The sequence below is a fragment of the Falco naumanni genome, chromosome 8, assembly GCF_017639655.2.
Source record: "Falco naumanni isolate bFalNau1 chromosome 8, bFalNau1.pat, whole genome shotgun sequence".
NCBI lineage: Eukaryota > Metazoa > Chordata > Aves > Falconiformes > Falconidae > Falco > Falco naumanni.
Window position 1 is genome coordinate 46,094,247 of NC_054061.1, and position 18,261 is coordinate 46,112,507.

Here is an 18,261-nt window from a genome sequence, read left to right on the forward strand (position 1 = left end):
CAGAACGAGTAGAGAGATTATCCTATGGGTATCGTCCTTTCCCCTCTGGCCTAAACTTTTCCCTTAGGATGCAATTGCAGAACATCTCTGTTGACAACTGAAAATCCTGAGAATTAATACATAATGAGCGTGGGGCTTCATATAATGAGTAATGTACTAAGTAAAGCTAATGCAGGCAATAAGAGGGCAGTGACTGCAACAGTCACTGGGATGCCTGATGGTCACAGAGCAAGGCTTAGTGATAAAAAATCCTTCTTAGGGAAAAAAAATCCTTCTCTACAAGTCCTTTACCATGGAACTAGGTAGCAGAAAATACCTGTGGGTATTTTTTACCCACTGGCTGAGGCTGGATCCTTCCCACAGTAAGGAACAGTCCCTCCTCTTTGCTGCATCAAGAGTTTTTACAGGTAGAGTCGCATATGACAGTCAGTCATTTCAGATTTATACACGAAAATCAAGTGCTTAAGCATGGAGTTTGAGATATTTCTGTTGGTTACATCTAGTGTTACAAGAGGAGTCATTTGTGACTCTGCCAACACAAAAACCACAGAGCAGATATTGAAACCAGCTTGAATGCTAGAGTTGGATACAGATTTACAGCTCAGCTGAAGCTCATTACAGTGCTATTGATTTCACTAGAATTGTATCTGTGGGTTACAAAGTCAGACAGTCTTATTAATACATTAACATTTTTAATAAATGGTGAAATGGATCAAAACCTGGCTGACAGACTTTCAGTCTACCAGCAATGCAAGCATTTCTTTTTGGCAATGAAATGCCACGGAGCAGCAGCTCAGAAGTGCTAAGCATGAAGCCTTACATTTTATTATCCCTATTCTTTCCCAGCAGGGACCAATTCCTGTCCGTGAAACTTTCGGAGGCTGGCCAGGTTTTGATGGTTAAGATGCTTTCAGATGCTGACCAGGGTAGCAAATAGTTTCCAGTTGATGTTCATCCTTGCTGGTTTAATTCAATAAGGCGACCAGCAAACACAGCTAATGTTCCTATAATACAAACTAGCATAAATATGCCAAGAAGAAGATGATCAACCACCATCGCAACAAACTTCCATTCTTCTGCAGCCTGGGAAAGAAACAAAGGAGATGGTGAAATTTTCAGATCCATGTTTGTTATGGGCATTCTTGTAATTTACTGTCTGGAGCAACAGAAAGGCTGTTCCTTATATTCCACTATTATTATGCAAAAAATACTAATTTCCTTCTCAAAAGCAGGTCAGTGAGAGGTTCAGCAAGCCTGAGCAACCTAAAAATGCAAGTTTCAAGACTAAACTGCTTAGAAACCTGGCAATTTGGTGAACAATTTCATCCAAAAGAAATGCTGAAAAGCTTAGTTTTTACGCAAATCCTTGCTTTTGAAAGAGAGTTTAAAACACTGAAAGTAGAACACTTAGTTTGACACAACTGGCTTTTGTTTTTCCATTGGTTTTTTATTCCTATGGGATATCTAAGCAATTTCCATTAATTTAGCTCTAGTCCCTGCTTTCCATGCCTAGTATACACTCTAAGGTCTGGGAAAACCTTCTTGGTAGCTCCCTCAGTCTTTTTTCCAGTTGTGGGACACCGTGAACCACTTGCTCTGCAACTGCCGTTTCACTGGATGCTTTCGGTGGGAACCCAGCACTGTAAAAGTGAGCAGAATGCAAGGTGCTAAGTGCAGCAGGGCTCAGGATTTCTACCCTGTAACTCTGCTGTCCAGGGTGACACGTACTGGCCCAAGGCACCCTCTACTTTTAGCCTTAGTTGCCCCACAAGCAGAGGCTGTTGTAATTTATCTAAAGGACACTGGTATCTGTACTGTTTTGAGGTGGCTCATAAGTGAACACAATGAAGCGGCAGCCTTCAGAAGCCACAGCCTTCAGTTTATTTGGGGAACGTGAATTTTGAACCCTGCTGGAAGTGATATCAACAGTGCCCAGATGACACAAGCAGCTGGGCTCCACTTCCGAAGGGAGGACTTGCCAGCAACCAGACACTCCTTGTAAGTCTAGGAGGAAGTGAAGCCCAGAGATGCTGAAGCCATGCCAGTCCTGCTGAGGGTAACGCTTTATCTGCAGAGAGGCATAGGAGTCACGGGGAACATGACACTACAGTCAGAGCCATTCCACATGCTCCAGGAATTTGGTCACAGGAACAAACACCGCGGTGTAAATCCTGCCCATGGGAAGGAGACACCTCCTTCTCAAGAGCATGGGCCAAATTATTGTCCCAGAGAACTCTCTCCCTGTCTTCAGGCTAGCCTGCAGCTCAACAGAAAAAGTCTCTGATCATTTAAAGGTGAAGTACCAACACTGATTCACCAGAGCAAAAGCTGTGTGAGCTGTGATAAATGAAATAAAAGAGGGGGTTAATTGCACTGAATGTGCTAGAAGGAGGCAGAGCTAGGTTTTCCTGGGGAACACTGCCATATGGGACTCTACACGCATTTATCCTTCCTTTGGCTTGCAATGTGGAAAAAGTCAGTAATCAGAGCCGTGCATGACGCGTTTCACTTGCAGGGACTACTTGTAGCATTCAGGAATAAACCAAAACCTTATCAAAATTGTTATTATCGTTTGTAAGTCACGTTTAACACTTCTGCAATAAAACTACTAGCCTTTTGGAATTCTGCTTGCTTCCCAGCTTTTCAAAAGTGATGAGAACTTGCTTGCTTGCAGGGGGGAGATGCCCAAGTGGGAGGCTGGAGGAATGTGTTTTGGAACTTGCTTACAGATCCTGAAACTGGTTTGCTACTCACAGACACTCCATCTCTATAGCTTTGCATTCTACATTTAGAAAAACATAGCACTGACACTCCCCCCCCCCCCTCCCCTGCTTTTTGGGGGGCCAAGATCCAGTTGCCACCTATGACAATTATCTGTTGCTCCTTGTTGACTGCATCAAGGGGAGAAGACTGCTCCCTGCTAAGCAAGCTAAACGAGGGCTTGGAGTGGTTTAGTGAGGCAGGGGTATTTTGCAAAAAAAAAAAAAAAAAAAAGATGTAGCAATTTGAAAGCAAGAAGCAAATCATGCACAAAAAAATGCCTTACATTACTGGCTTCTTCGTCCGATTTCATCGTTTCTGCAATGTATTTGATTCCCTCTATAGCATTTCTCACATCTGGATTTTTGGTAAGTGGGGAGTAGAAGTTGACAGGTACAGAACCTGGCTTCCCAGAAATTTCAGAAATATCAATATCTTCTGCAAAAATATTTTTGTCTTGTTTATCCCTGGATGGTCGTTTCATTGTAGAGAAAAACATGATGTTTGGGATTGTGTCAATAAAGATCTGAAAACAAAGAGGGAGAAGACAACAGTTGCTGGTCTGCAGGGCTGTGCTACAGATGCAGCTGTGTACGGAACAAAGGCAAGCCTCTCCCGTCCCAGGCTGCTTCCCGCTGGATCAGCTACAGATTCCCTCTCAGAGTATGTCACAGTCCATGCCTCAGGCACACTGGGGCTTTTGTGAGCCTCGTGTCCTGGGGCAGATGGAGTCACCCACAGGCCTGTCACATGTTTTCTGCAACCCATTTCCCCCTGCCATATAGCCAACATCTACACTTGAAGGGGGGCGCGACGTCCCAGAGCATACCCCAGCTAGCGTGAGCTGATGGAGCTCTATCAGTGTAATTTGGAACATATTGCTTATGAATCTGGCTTGGGGAATGGACTACAAAGGATCTCTTTTGCCTACTTACATTTGACTTTACTATTACAAATGTTTGTTATACATGTGTATAAGGTTTACAGTATTTTCCTTTGGAATAACAGAGGTTTGCTGCCAGAGCAATTTTAGACACTGCCTGTTGAAATCTCCTTTCTGCAGGGATTGTTTGTGCTGCTGAGCGAATCTGATGTAAGCTGTAGCCTTAAAAGTATAATTAGAAATACACAGAACAATCTCCTATTCATGCCATGGTTTAATATGAACCCAGGCAGGCTTAAAAAAGGAAGAATAACTGAATGGATCCTCTTTGGTACCGTCTCCCTAGCAAAGAACTTTGACGACAGGCATCCTATTTTTTGTACATTTTGCGGTTACGGTTTAGACCAGGATCTAGCAAGGATCTCCCTGCTTCTGAATGTCTGCAGAACAACTGTATTTCCTGGAGAAGTAGAGAGTTTATAGCTTTTGCTAATCTGCGTTTTGCAAAATGGGACGCTGAACACGGGTACCCCCAGCGGCCTCGGCGCTCTGCACTCAGGCAGGCTGGTGAACTCGGCCACTGGCAGGCAGCAGTGCTCTGCGGTCGGGTGGAGAATTAGACGAGGAAATGTAATCTGAGCTGAGCTGGACATTTTCTTCTCCCTGTACCTTGAGCTGCCCGTGTTTTGCCTCATCTGTCCCCTGCAAGACTCTACCCCAGTGGTCAATTTTGTGACTTAAAGGAGCGCTTTAGCAGTCTTGCTGACTTTATGCGCAACTAAGTAGTAAACACTGGCTCTTGCGGCTAGAGAGATTTAACATGATGCATTTACTTCCTCTATTCCTGTTGACTTTTATTAGAAAACCTGTCAATAAAATATGGAGTGCTCAGTGAAAACCAGGAAACATGCAAAGCCCTAGAGCTTACCTTCCTGACCCAGGGCGGCATGGTGTGAGTGCTTGGGGAGCGGTGGTGGGTGTTGATGACGATGACCGTGATGATGATTGAAGCGATGACAAACACCATTGTAAACAACATGTATTTGCCTATCAGAGGCACTGCACTGGAGGTGGAGGGAATCAGCTCCACAATGACCAGAAGGAACACAGTCAAAGACAGCAGGACAGAGATGCTGAGTGTCATTTTCTCACCTGTCATGCAAAAAAACCCAACGACCAAACCAAACTAAAACTGAACAAAAAAATCATCGTTGTTCTTATCATTCAGTACAGAGCATATTTATTTGAGAAGATAGGATGTGGACAATGACTATACACATAAACATGTGTGTGTGCATCTGGAGTGCTGTCATCTCTCCCTGCATTCATAGCAGTAACTAGGCTGGCCAAATCTGAGCGCCTAACATAGCATCAGCTCCAGCATCAAGGTGGGAATCACCAAGATGTGACTGGGCTGAGGTACGGGTGATGGATACGGAAAGCTCCCTTGCCAGGAGCACTGTATCGGCTGTGCATTTTGAATGATGAAGTATGGGCACCTGATTAATGATTGCTCCACAGGCTCCTGAGGGTTTGCTCGCCTTACTTTCTGGCCGGCTCATGCTGGGCTGAGTGGGCAGACAGAAATCACATCTGACACCAGAGGTCAGCCGCTATTTGAGATTTTCTGTATGTAGGATGTCAAAAATGAATGATAAACCATGATTCACACATCTTTTTTCTACCCAGTTCAAATTTATAGAAAGTTTTCCACTGAAAAAAACAAATACAACATAGAAGGGACTTCATGAAACGAAGCAGTAAAAGAAGCTGACACAGGGTGAAATGAATGAAGCAGGACAAATGGTTGCAAGGAGCAAGAGCTGCTCAGCAGGGACAAAGGAGGCCAGAGTAGGCCAGGATTACTCTTCGTGTCGCACAATGTAATTAATGTGCGTTAACAGATAAAAAGCTCTCTGCTCGAACACAGGGCAGAAGGGCCTCAGTCACCCCTGTGTGCTCACTTACTACGTGTTGTACTAACACACTAAATACCTATGGCAAAACTTAAAAATCAGCCAGCTAAATCTTTGTTTTGAAGAAGTTAACTGGATAGTTGATCAGTGATTTCTGTGGCAAATCAGCCCAATTTATTTATATCAATAGTTCCAGCTTTCAGCGCTTTCCCTTTATTTGTGGAATTTTTTTAGCCATTATTTTGAGCTGAAATGTCCAGTTTTAGTAAGCGCTGCCCTTCAGGTTGGCTGGTGGTTTCAAATACTGAGAATTTCTCAGAAGCTTGTTAAGAAGCAATTTCTATGGCAGTAGAATGAATAAATTTACATACCTGAATCTGTGGGTAGGTAAAAAACTAACCCAGTTAAAAAGGAGAAGAGCAGGCAGGGAATGATGACATTCACGATGAAGTAGAGAGGCAGGCGCTGCATGAGGAAGTGGTAGGTGATATCCAGGTATGGGGTGTCAGGGCAGCAGGCGTAGTAGACCCAGTGCTTCCAGCCGCGGTAGTCCTTCATCACCCACTCCCCACTCTCCATGAAGTTACTCAGATCTGGCCGATCACTCTCCTGACAGCAAAAAAAATGCGACTTCTTAATTTGAGATGTTCTGAACAACTTCAAAACTTGGCAGTCGCTCAGGAACAGGATTCAAAATAACTTAGGCACTTCATGTATTTTTGTGAGCAAACCACTCTTGTTTATGTTATTTTGCCTCAGAATCTCATCCTCTACATGGCATTCAACTAAACATTTTATACTATCAGTCAGGGATAGTCAAATAAAGAGGAAGACTGACTAAATATTTACAGACAAAAGACATACCTGAGGGGACAGGGAAAGAGTCCTTGGAAACAGAAAGTCATGAGCAGAGAAAAAGTACACATACACATACAAAAAAAAAAAAAAAAAAAAAGCAAACAAAAAAAACCCAGCCGAAAGCAGAACAGGCAGCACCATAAGGAGTGATGTGAAGCTGTCAGGGGATAGGCAGGTAGGAGGCTGCTAGGGCACAGCAATTACACGTATGTAGAATTTTAGAAGCCAAACCAGGAATTTTTGTGCTAGATCTACAAATAAGGCTTTTATACTTCACAGGTAGGGCCTGCTTGATTTTCAGTCACAACAAGGTTATATTCCACTCTAAATCCGAGATTTCCCTGAAAACATATCCAGGTCTTTACTGCTTTTCTCAATTACAAACTCTTTGCTTACCGGGTTAATAACAACCATTGTACCGTCATACGTCCAAGTTCCCAACTTCATACTGCAGTTCTGCTGGTCAAAGGGGAAGTGCGTGACTATAATTTCACAGTAACTTTTAAAAATAGCTGGTGGTGTCCAGGTGATCAGGCCCGTGTGCTCCAGAAGGACTTTGGTGTATTTAACAATGGCAAAATCACCATCTGCGCTGCAGAAGGAATGAGGACATTAACAGCAATATGGATTTCTCTGGCTGCGGATCAGCTGGTCCCCCCAGTGCCATCATACCTGCTCCTGGAGAAGCTTGCTCTGAGGCACGCTACCCACCAGCGTGGTGCCCAGGGCAGAGCCATCCCCCCCTCCCAGGCAACCAGCACCCCTTACTTGTTGTAAAGAACAAGGTCTGGCCGCCAGATATCATCTGAGGGAATGCGGATTTTTTTCACGCCACCATAGTCATCTGGATTCCACTTGAGGTTGACGTCTGTCCATTGCTAAAGAAGGAGGATTTCAGCCACTGAGAGCCTCTTCCCTTGCTTCTGGGGGTAGTTTTGGTACTTCCTAGAAACATGCACCTCCCTTGCTTTGGGACATACAGGTAAGCATAAACATACACTAGTGGGACCCCCAGCCAATTTTTTTTACATTGACCTAAACTTTGGTTTAAGAAGATTGTTTAAAAAAAAAAAGAAATATATATAGAAAATAAGTATACCAGAAGTCTACTATCTGAAATACAATGCATAATGCTTTTTCTAAGACTCTTAGAGTTTAGCGCATTTTGTTCTTGAGACTCCAGAAAGAAGAAAGGCTCTGCTAGCTGATCTGCCTGTCCAAGCTGCCCCTGAAAGTATGACAGAGTAATTAATTCCTGTGTCCAATGCATTTATTTGACTTGGATGAAACGGTTGGCAATATTTAGAATTACCTGTTTGAGGCGTACGTTGGTTGTCACAATCTGATTTACTTCATCCTTTAAAAAAAAAGAAAAAAGAAAAGGCAGTAGCAGTAAAAATCAGGATTAAAGGAAAAAAAATCCTTTCCTTAGAAAAGTGACACCATTTGACATTATCACGTGAGTCAGAGGTTCAACATGTACCACGTGTTCATACCGTACCACACTAATAAGCTGAATGAGCTGCAGCCCGACAGTGACGACGACAGCGTCACGATGGTCCTCCACTGGGCGCACCACCTTGTTGTAGTCCCTGAACAAGTCCTCGACGAGGCGAGTCTCGTGTTCATAGCACAGGGCCAGCCCAGCTGTAGAACAGCAGGGTGGGATCAGTGAGACGGGACAGGGAACAGGCTACAGCACCCTCAGCCCGCGGTGGGCATGAAGGAGATACTGTCAACAGCAGCTGCTGGTGGTGGGCTGACGCAGAGTCCTCTGTGACTCCTCATTTCAGGCGTGCACCCTGTGCATTGCAAACACCGTCAGCGGGGATAACTACCTGTCTGATCTGGAGGTCAGCTTAGGAGAAAGGCAAAACAGCCTCCAACCAGGAGATGAATGAAAAAAAATCACCATGATTGTGGACATCAGTCTGAGCATTAAGAATCTCCTCCAGGCTTTCCTGACCCACGACTGTGCTTACATGCAATACTTGTGGACAGTTAAGCGCAGAGAATACCCATAATCAGGGATTTCGAATGTCTTCTCCACCTTCAGTTCCATGGACTTGCCTGTAACAGCAACATTAAAGGACAGGGCCAGGCACAACCGTCACTCAGGTGAAGGCACTGTCCAGACTCCTTGCATCTCAAGTCTAAGCAGAGCAAGAGCTCCTTTCCACAACGAGAGCTGCTCAGGTTGTGCTTGTGATGAGAGAGAAAGAAACCATTCACAACGTGGTCTGTCGGGGCGTAACCCCAGCCAGCAACACAGCCGCTTGCTCGCTCACCCTGCCAGTGGGATGGGGAGGAGAATCGAAAAAGGTAAAACCCATGGGTTGAGACAAGAACAGTTTAATAATTGAAGTAAAATATAGTCCTGCTACTATTACTACTGATAATAAATGTAATGAAAAGTGAGACAGCAAAAAGAGAAAGAGAAATAAAACTCAAGGAAAAAACCCTAAAAGAAGTGGTGTACAACACTGTTGCTCACCACCTGCTGACTGATGCCCAGCCAGTACCCGAGCAGTGATCTACCCCACCCTGGCCAACCGCTCCCCCACCCCCCATTTATATACTCAGCGTGACGTCCCATGGTGTGGAATATCCCTTTGGCTGGTTCAGGTCAGCTGTCCTGGTTGTGTGTGTCATCGTCGTCATCCCCCTGCCCCGCCCCCCCCCCAATTTCTTGTGCCCCTCCAGCCCTCTCGCTGGCAGGCCCTGAGAAACTGAAAAGTGCTTTGACTTGGTATGAACATCACTTAGCAACAACTAAAACATCAGTGTGTTACCAACATTATTCCCATACTAAATCCAAACCACAGCACTGCACTTGCTACTAGGAAGAAAATTAACTCTATCCCAGCTGAAACCAGGACAGGTCTCCTATTTCCCTCTCCTCAGGGAAGGTCTTAACCTGTCCCTGGAGAGCTCTGCCCACAGGCTGCTCAGGGTGACACACTAGTGCTCTGCAGAAGAGCCCCTGTAAGAACATCACGAGTGAAAATGGCAGGTGGCAGCTTTGTTTCGGCGCAGCTTTAGCAGCATGTATGTGTGGCATTGTGCTCCCAAGGGGCGAGGGCTCAGATTCCCATCTCACAGAAAAAACACGTTTCCAGATAGCCTGTTGCAGAATAAGCAGGCACATGTGTGCTCAGACTGTAGCCGCTTCACTGTTACAGGGGAGTAAAGCAAATGGAAGGGGGACTTGCGGATGTTTTTGTACATACCCCCCCTTAAAGGTAGTGAAAGGGAACAGAACAGCTGAGCCTCGCTGCAAGCATTTTTGGCAGATCCCATCCTTGCCTTCCCCTCTCTCAATTTGGACCCTGGGCCATTGAAGGCAACAAGAGTTTTGCTGCTGACTCCAACCTCAGTCAGCATTTCCCCTTGTTTCCTAATTGACTTTTCATCAGCTCCTTTTATATAGTTAAGCTTCTCGAGTTGCCAGGGGTTCTGTCTTGGCCTTCTCCTGCCATGAGATGACACTGAAAGACTGGGTTGCCATTGAGGAAAGCTGCCACAGGCAAGCACTACTTACTGCCCCTGCCAGGAGGCTGGGCTGTGGTGGGCAGGAGTTGTCTTTCAATATTTAGGTTATGATCACAGCATCATGTCTAAGTCAAGCTCTTTGCCATGCTTTATTAATGCAATTAAAATCTTTCACATTGCTGCCTTCTGGAGTGGCTTGGTAGGAATTTAGTATACTGCTTGAATTTTGTGGAAAGTTTTTAGGATCACAGAATACTTATTCTTTTAAGAGACACTTTAAAAAAAATTTATCCTGGTACAACACATACAGTTGCAAATCAATTCTGCTTCTCTGTCAGTAGTACTACAACCTAATGACATTTCTGGTAATGAATTTTGACATTTCAAGTCATCTTCACTAGATTCTTCCACATATTCTGAAATACATGTAGCACTAGAGTAAATGGGACCATAGCAAAACAATGACACAAAGAAAAAACATTTAAACACAAAAACTTCTCACTTCAGAGTATCTGGTGTCTGAAAATACAAACATCTGAGCTGTTACCAACACACTCCAAAGCTCTCATTTAAATGATGCGTTCATAAAACCTTACCAGTAGGACAGGCTTCTCCCAGAACACACATTCGCACATACCAATGTACACGCAAAGCCCTGGTCCTGCACACTCAGGAAGGAGCCGAAACCCGTTCAAAGCAACAGCTGGAACACCTTTACCTGCGGAGATGAGGAGGAGTACGCAATGGACCTTCGTCATCCCGGCTCCCTCTTGCTGCAGTCATACAGACAGAGGCACACGCAAAGCGCCTTTAAGGTCTCTTCAGAGGAGGGCTGTCCTGCCTCCTGCCAGGGTGCTGGCGCAATATAACCTCCGAGGTATTGGCTTACAGCACCTGTTTTTGGGAAGGACAGCTGAGGGCCGCCGCACCACCCGCTCGGAAAGAGGAGCACAATGTGTTTCACCAGTCAAGTATCTTCTGCAGTTTACAGAAGGTCATTTTTTCTAAGTGGCAATGTGATCTGTGACTTAATAAACAAATGAATATATAAATAAAGATAAGAAAGAATTATCTGTAGAGTAACAGAATATCTTGGTGATGTCTTAGAAAATTCCCGAGCTGGAGACCCAAAGCTGCACATCACCTTTTGCGATCACAGCAACTTACCAGATCTGGGATTTTGTTTCTCCAAGGGAAAACAGATTGCAGTCATTTATTTCTGATGCACCCTCATCAGCGTACAGGCTGTGTGCTGGGATGAGGCCAGTTCCTCTGCTCCACAGAGAGATGACAAATCTTTGAAGAATTGAACAAATACATTCAAGAGACATCCATCTCCTTGAATCTACTGGGATTTTCAGAAGGTACTCTGTAGAGTCCCCCCCTTGAAAGCTGTTAACTAACCTAAGTAACCTGAAGTAAGAGGGCAAACCCTCCCATGGATACCTATAGACTTATTGAACTGTGAAAGGCAAATATGACTGGTTTCTATAGTAGGGCAGATCCAGTGGATTCCTTCAGGGCATGCTAGTGCTTGCTCATTATTGTCAGAAATCACCTGGAAGAGGGGTAAGAAGTGAGGTATCTGGTAATAAGTCAGCTCTTCAGGCTAGAAGAATTTTATATATATATATATATAAAATATATGTATGATGACCTCCTCTGAGCTTACCAGTATCACTCAGGAACAAAATCTTGAGATAGTTCCATGAAGTGCTCCACAGCATAAGAAAAGCAAGTCCATCAGTTCCTAGGGAAGGAGATGAAGTAAACAGGAAAGATGCCACTATAAATCCACGGTGCCCTGAGTGCTCTTTGCAGTTCTGGTACTCTGGTTTCATAAGGAGACTTGGAAAAGGCCCAGGAGAAAGAGAACAGTGACATCCACGGTACAAACTGGCTTCCATACCTGGAACAGATAGTACGAACCTTCAGTCTAGAAGAGAAGCCAGAGAGAGAAAGAGCTTTGGTAGGGTCTGTAAAATCCAAATGGTCTGCAGAAGGTAGATTTGGATTCACTCTCTGTCCCAGTGCAGTAAAGGAGAGGGCACTGAGGGAAATCTACAGCTGGCAACCTTAGCCAAGACACTCCTTCCCACAGTATGGCTGCAGTGGAACTCAGTGCCATGGGACTGTCTGGTTGCTCGAAGTTTATGTGTATTCAGAAAAAAATAGTTTGATAAATTAATTTTATGCTGTTAAATACATTTAAAAAAAAAAACAAACCAAGAAGTCCGTCATAGAAGTCCCAGAGTCACAAGTCACAGGAGGCTGGGCAGTGTCCTGGGGAAATATTGCCTAATGCTTGAGCTGTTCTTGCACTTTTCCCTAGGCACCTGCTGCGTAGAGACAGGACATTGCATTAGGTGCCACAACCATTCTTACACGCTGCTCCAAATTTCCTTTTCCAGAAAACATTCCCCACAAAAATCTTTCTCAGCTTTGCCTCTGGGTGACACAAGATGTGCTTTCAGTTTCTTCTGGATACCCTTTGTGCTGTCTGCCAGCTGGTTTGGTGTTTCATGCTGGATGCCTTTACTATTATTTTAATTTATTTTTTTATTAAATGACTCCCCCTCACCCACCCCCCTCCACTAACTCAGCATTCAGGCTCTGCATTTACATTTATCCTCCAGTAAAAACCGTCCACCTACATAGTCCTGGCCTCATTCCTGACCTGTGCCTGGGCCAGCAGCTCCCATTGTCACAGCTATCTTATTTCAAACAGGCAGCTGGCTGCTTCCAACCTTCATCCCCGGCTGGGCAGCTGCTGTCACCAGCAGAGATACAATTGCACAGAGGCACTGCAGGAATGCTGGTGATGCCCCTCCGGATCCTCTCGGGGTCTCTCAAAGCATTCCTGCCTACCCAAGGCAGGGCTGCCAGGTCTGCTCCAAAACAGATGGAGGAGAGTGTTACCATGCTCTTTGGCAGATTATAGTTTTTGGCAAACGTAAATTTCTGTTCCTCCCCCCCCTCAAAAAAAGGTGTAGCTGCTTGGAATTGGCAGTATGCAGACTCTGTAGGAGCCCCAGCAAGCATGCGGCCTCAGAAACACGTTCCTCCTCCTGCAGCTGAGCTGACCGGAGAACAGCCCCCCGGAGCGGGAGCAGCCCCCCGCGCCGGCTGGAAGCCAGAGCCCACGCCGGAGGAGGCAGCGGCAGGTATTTGGAGAAGGCCTTTGGGAACTGACGGCCTGGCTGCAAGGAATGTTCGCTGGCAGAGACACAAGACTGTTTCCCTTCCCCAAAAATCAAGGCAGCCTGAGCTCCTGCGGTTAAAAATGGACAGAGAAGTGAATGCTGCTTGTTGTTAGCAGGGGAACGTGACCTGTCGTGACCGAGGTGAAAAAGCAAGCGGAGGGGACGAGCTATAGCGAGTGCCTGAATTTGATCCCTTGCTAAGAAGGGTTGGCTGGGGGTTTTTTTGCCTTCAGGGTATTCAGAGATTTTTTTGACAAATTTTTTATTCCCACACAGAAAAACCCTTGTCATGTCTTTCTCGACTACAAGCTTTCTGGCTTGGTCTGTGAGGCCCCTCCCAGACCTCAGACAAACCCCCTGCCCACTGTGCTCATGGCAGACCAGTCTCATTCATATCGATTGGGAAGAAGCAGAACTCACTGCCTGCTGAACTTCAGGCATCGTTCCTTCCATTCACGCACGTACTGGGAACGAGCGCTGCGTGGGCTTCTGCCCGCTCCAGCCTGAAAGGAGTCAGCAGTGAACAAGTACTGCTGCAGGTAAGTCTCTTTGGCAGGGTGATATCATACAGACACGTTACAAGCAAGCAGAATACCTAATGCTTTTGGCAGAGTAAGGAATACTAGATTTGCACCGAAATCTTTGTCGCAGAGTTGCATGCATCGATGCCAATGCTCGACCCCAAAAAGCGGGAGGCTCCAGCGGCTGCAGGGGGGAAGCAGAAGTGAAATAAAAAAAAAAAAAAAAGAAGAGGGGAAAGGAAGATTTTTCGTCGGTGAAATTAAGGGCTTAAAAGCTGAAAAGCGGTATCAGCTTTCACGTGGGGTTTTCAGCGGGCGGCTGGCGGCGCGTTGTGTCCGGCCGGCCGACGGGAAGCGCGGGGGCCAGCGCAGCTCCACTCGCCGCCACCAGGTGGCGCCCGGCGGCCACCGGCGCCAGGGCGGAACGGGGCAGTCGGTGCTCCCGAGCACTCCGGGAGCCGGCGGCAGCCTTGAGGGGCGAACGGGCTGCGCCTGCCCTGCGCATTCCGGTGCTCGACGGAACGTGCTGAACATCGACACACACGCTAGCGCGCACTGGCAGGTGGGGTTTAATTCCACAAACCAAGAAATTCAGAGCTGCGGTGTTCCACGCCGAGACACACCTCAGCCATCCTGCAGATGTGTTTTATCCGCATGGATGTTTGTAGCAGATTTATTTGCTGCATATCTTTCCTTTGGTTTCTGTTACACAGGCCAAAGGAATTAAAAATGACAAAACCTCATTCAAAAGCGGTGAGCTTAACCTCTGCGGTTACAGAGCTCACACCGTGGCATAGAGGTGGTGCACATTTATCTAACCAGGAGGATGCTTCTGAAAAAAAGGACCTGAGTCTGGAAAGGAAGAGAAGGGCAATGAAAAAGGCCCACAGTCAAACAAAGAAACCACAAGCCAAAATACACAGATCAGCGGCACATGCTACTGCAGGTGAGGGAAAACATGGCTCCTCTTTAAACCAGCATCAGCCCCCACAGCCACGCTGCTCAGACGAAAATAACACTGGCAAGGGAGACTCATTTACCCAGCTCGAGCAAGGCAGGCACAGCAGTGAGAACAGGGACTGGCAGTAACTGCAGACACAGTCGGGTGCAATGACAGGCACAAGCTGACTGGTCGCAAAGTGTCAGAGGAATTGGTAAGAAAGCTGCAGCTTCACATTGCCTTTCTGTTACAGAAACTCTGGGAAACCGGTCCTGGAGCTGGACAAAGCTGCTAAATAAAGCAGTGGTAAATCCCAGCTATCATCCCTGAGAGGGTTGCTCCTAGGGCTCCTATCTGGGTGCTTTGGCGTAGCTCTGGGACCTGGGTGAGTCATGCTGGAGAGCCAAACAAGACGACGAGAGGACAAGTCCATTAGATGTGAGGTTTGCTCTGCCTTGCTCCCGTGTGCTGCTCAGTCAGCACAGCATTTGCGTGAGCCGTGCTAGAGTGGCGAGGACAGCAAAGGAACAGCTCTGCTCATCCACCCTCTCACAAAGACTTTCTTGCACAGCAGGACTCCTCAGATACTCTGCTTCTGTGGTCAGGAAAATCTCACTCATACTCCACAGAAAAACAGAAAGCACAAAAGTCTGGCAGCTGACAGTAAAACTGGGCAGGGAGGGCAGCCCAGGTGTCAAAGCCACATCCTGACAGTGGAGAGACATCCAAGGCAAAGTTTAAACAAGCATTGGGCACCTGAATGCTCTCCTGGAATTGTGTGTCTCTGGAGATGGCATTATACCACCATATTATATTTTGGGTACATATTCTGATGCTGATTTGCTTTTGTAAGTATATAGCCAAGTTACTATCAGTGCAGAAAGTAGAGCCTGGCATTGCCTGACTTCTGGAAACGCACGCATATTGTATCATACCCCTACTCCGTTTCATACAGTGGCTTTCATGGGTAGGACCACAGACAGCATTTAGCCTGAAGCTTATCTCTGGAAGTTCACATTTACATGTTTAGATATACATATCACTTTTTAAATGCAGATGGTTCTCCATTGGAGTAACTGCAGTGCAGACTATTCAAATTCAGCTTTACAGAAAAGCAAGCTGCTTGTTCAGCTTCTATGAGGTCTGACACATTTTGGCCAGTATTCTGTAATTCAAAGGTTTCCTGAAGACATTTTGAGGGGAACTCTACTACGTAGCCAGTTGAAAGAAGAACTGGCAATGTGGGAAGTATGTTTTATTGCCTAAAAGCTGCTGCATTGGTTAGCTGCTTCTCTTATCCAGTTCACAGCACAGGAAAAAAAGATAAAAATCACATTTTAGCTCTTAACTGACACAGGCTCTTCTCCAATTGCTGTCCCATAAGGATACAATTGTCTACAACCTTTTTGCAATGTCATCACTCCCAAATACAAAAGCAATTAACTCCTGGAACATCACGGCACATTCCTCATGTAGCCCCGGCTACAGGATGAGAGCACAAGCATCTATCCAGATGTCAGCTGCTTCCCCTGCAGCACCCACATCGCGGTGAGAGGCAGGTGCGCCAAAGCATCCCACATCACACCTGTGGCAAGTGCAGTTGCGATAAACTTTTGTGATCCTGAGAATACCTCCATAACCCTGTGAGAGCCCCGGCATGCCTAGCTTTGAGATGCAGATTCTTTCATTGCTGGTATTAACTGGATAAACAGGCAGAAACAAGTTTATTTTGTTTTTAATTCTCCAAGTAGGCTGGGTGGCAGAGCACTCTCTCCCTTCGCACACAGTGCTTCCCCTCCCTAAGCCCTTGCTGAACCCAGAAACACCTAACAGATCTCTGCAAAATATCCCTCTCACCTAGCGCTGCAGTGGTTGCCTTTAAAAAGTCAACATTTACCCCACTGTGCTATCTGAGCCATCGCAGCGTTTTAAAGCAGGAAACGCGATCCTCTACCCGTGCTGTCCGTTAGCTCCCAGGGACGGGTTTCTGCTCCTGCACATGACACACTTGGATTTGTTGATGTGTGCTTTACCTGGGACTGACCTCATGCCAAAGTACACATTTTTATTGCTTGCATTGGGATCTTTGCCAGCACACACACAACATTTTGTTGGTAATTAGTGGAAAATACCGACTTCTGTCATTCCTGGTGTGTAGCTGTCACCTGTCACACAACATTTATTTTGCCTCCTTGGCAGGCTGCAAGATTTTTCCACATTCCTCTTGCTCTGGACAACAGGGAACTTACAAGCTTGTGTTTATAACCGATAAAACAGAAAAACAAAAACTTGCCCTCAAGAAACACCTTCAAAGTGCTAACTGAAGTATTTAACCCCCACTTTTGGGGTACATTTTTCAGTGCTTGGTGGCTCTGGGTTCCCGCAGGAGGGCTGGGGGTCGCAGCAGCAAGGCATGTTTGGGTGGGCCAGAAGTCAGAAGGGGTTTCCCACTCCTCTGACAGCCCACGCCAGCTTCGTACTCGGGGTTGCACATGAAGCCAAATTCCAGATTTCCCTACTCACCAATATTTGGGATTTGACAGGAGTTGAAAACACCAGACTCAAGGCAGTTGGGGGAATACCTTGGTAAACACACAGCACAGCAAGGGGAGCAATGTAAGCATAACACAAGCAGTGCAGGGGCAAAAGCACACCAGTAACAGCCGTGCACCAGAAACCGGCATTGAAACAGAAAGCAGAGCTCCAGCTTAATGATTAGGAAAGGCTAGTTCTCCGATTAGCCTAATTTTGAAATTCATCCTCCTAGCACACAAAGGCCCATCTACACTAACCTGTCACACAGCCCTTGAGCCTGCATTGTGCTTTCGAGCAAACAGTCTGCGTTCACCTGTAAAAGCTCACCGTGGGCTGAAGCGCAGCATGGCGAGTGGCTCTGTGGTGCCTTTTGTGTCCAGATGACGTGTGTCATTCTGTACAGCATCCAGCCAACCCATACTGCCTTCATTAAGAAACAAGAGAATACTCCATGTGACCATTTTCCTTGGTCAGTTTTCCTGGCTACTTTAGGTAATCAATTCTGAAAACGTTAAGATATTTTTCCTTCATTTTTCTGTGCCCCTGTGCACTTGCAGGTCACTGGTGAGGTACTGGAATGGGTGTTAGGAGTGATGCTACACTGACTGTTGGCTCTCCAGGGAAGTTATCACAGCAGCAAGAGCCTCATTTCTCTGACTGCTTCTGGTGTACTCCCATTCAGTGTAATGAGGAAAAAAAAGAAAAAATAAATAAAAATCAACATGTCACTTTTTGGTACACAGACCATTGATGCCATCCAGTGGAGATCAGCTGAAAGATGATAACATTTGCACTCCTAGGTTCTTAAAATCTCTAATATAAGCAGACTAAAAAGAACCAAAGAAATGAAGAAGGAGGTCTGGGCCATTTAATTCTTTTTATGATGCAGAGGACACAATTTTCGTGTGCACTGCAAACATCCACCAGCAGACAGATTAGCTACCTTCCATCCCATCACAAACTTAACGTACCTGCAAGAAGTGGGCAATAGGGTGGGATGCCCGGCTGAACCACGCTGGCCTCTTTCAGGCCATTAAGGGAGAAGGCAATGAAGATGCCAGTACACCCACACTGCTTCTGATCCCCACCTACCAGCAGTGACGGTCACTTGGGCAGCTCTCAGCCAGCGCTATCGGGTGAAGCAAAGTGTTTG

The 18,261-nt window shown here is 46.1% G+C and overlaps 1 protein-coding gene across 4 annotated transcripts; it reads right to left on the reverse strand.

Annotated features, from left to right (window-relative positions):
• Positions 1-474: 474 nt before the first annotated feature.
• Positions 475-11,282, reverse strand: CHRNA1 (cholinergic receptor nicotinic alpha 1 subunit). 4 transcript variants are annotated; one of them, XM_040604773.1, is made up of 10 exons: positions 11,077-11,282; positions 10,628-10,803; positions 7,919-8,064; positions 7,730-7,774; positions 7,186-7,295; positions 6,814-7,009; positions 5,931-6,168; positions 4,572-4,795; positions 3,047-3,286; positions 475-1,083 (listed from the first exon to the last, which is right to left on the reverse strand). In XM_040604773.1, exons 2-10 carry the CDS (start codon positions 10,665-10,667, stop codon positions 952-954), a joined length of 1,371 nt encoding a protein of 456 aa, XP_040460707.1. In that variant the 5' UTR covers positions 10,668-10,803; positions 11,077-11,282; the 3' UTR covers positions 475-951. The 4 variants fall into 4 exon arrangements, with proteins under 4 accessions (XP_040460707.1, XP_040460709.1, XP_040460711.1 ...); XM_040604775.1 differs by lacking the exons at positions 7,919-8,064; positions 10,628-10,803 and adding an exon at positions 10,506-10,627; XM_040604777.1 differs by lacking the exon at positions 7,919-8,064 and having other exon boundaries at positions 10,506-10,803.
• Positions 11,283-18,261: the final 6,979 nt, after the last annotated feature.

Excerpts from the sequence above, each read along its gene's own strand:
- CHRNA1 (XM_040604773.1), bottom strand. The coding sequence starts at position 10,667 with ATGACGAAGGTCCATTGCGTACTCCTCCTCATCTCCGCAG. Across the intron at positions 3,287-4,571 it reads TGCCGCCCTGGGTCAGGAAG|ATCTTTATTGACACAATCCC; the intron begins GTAAGCTCTAGG and ends CTTTGTTTTCAG. Across the intron at positions 1,084-3,046 it reads CGGACGAAGAAGCCAGTAAT|GCTGCAGAAGAATGGAAGTT; the intron begins GTAAGGCATTTT and ends TTTCTTTCCCAG.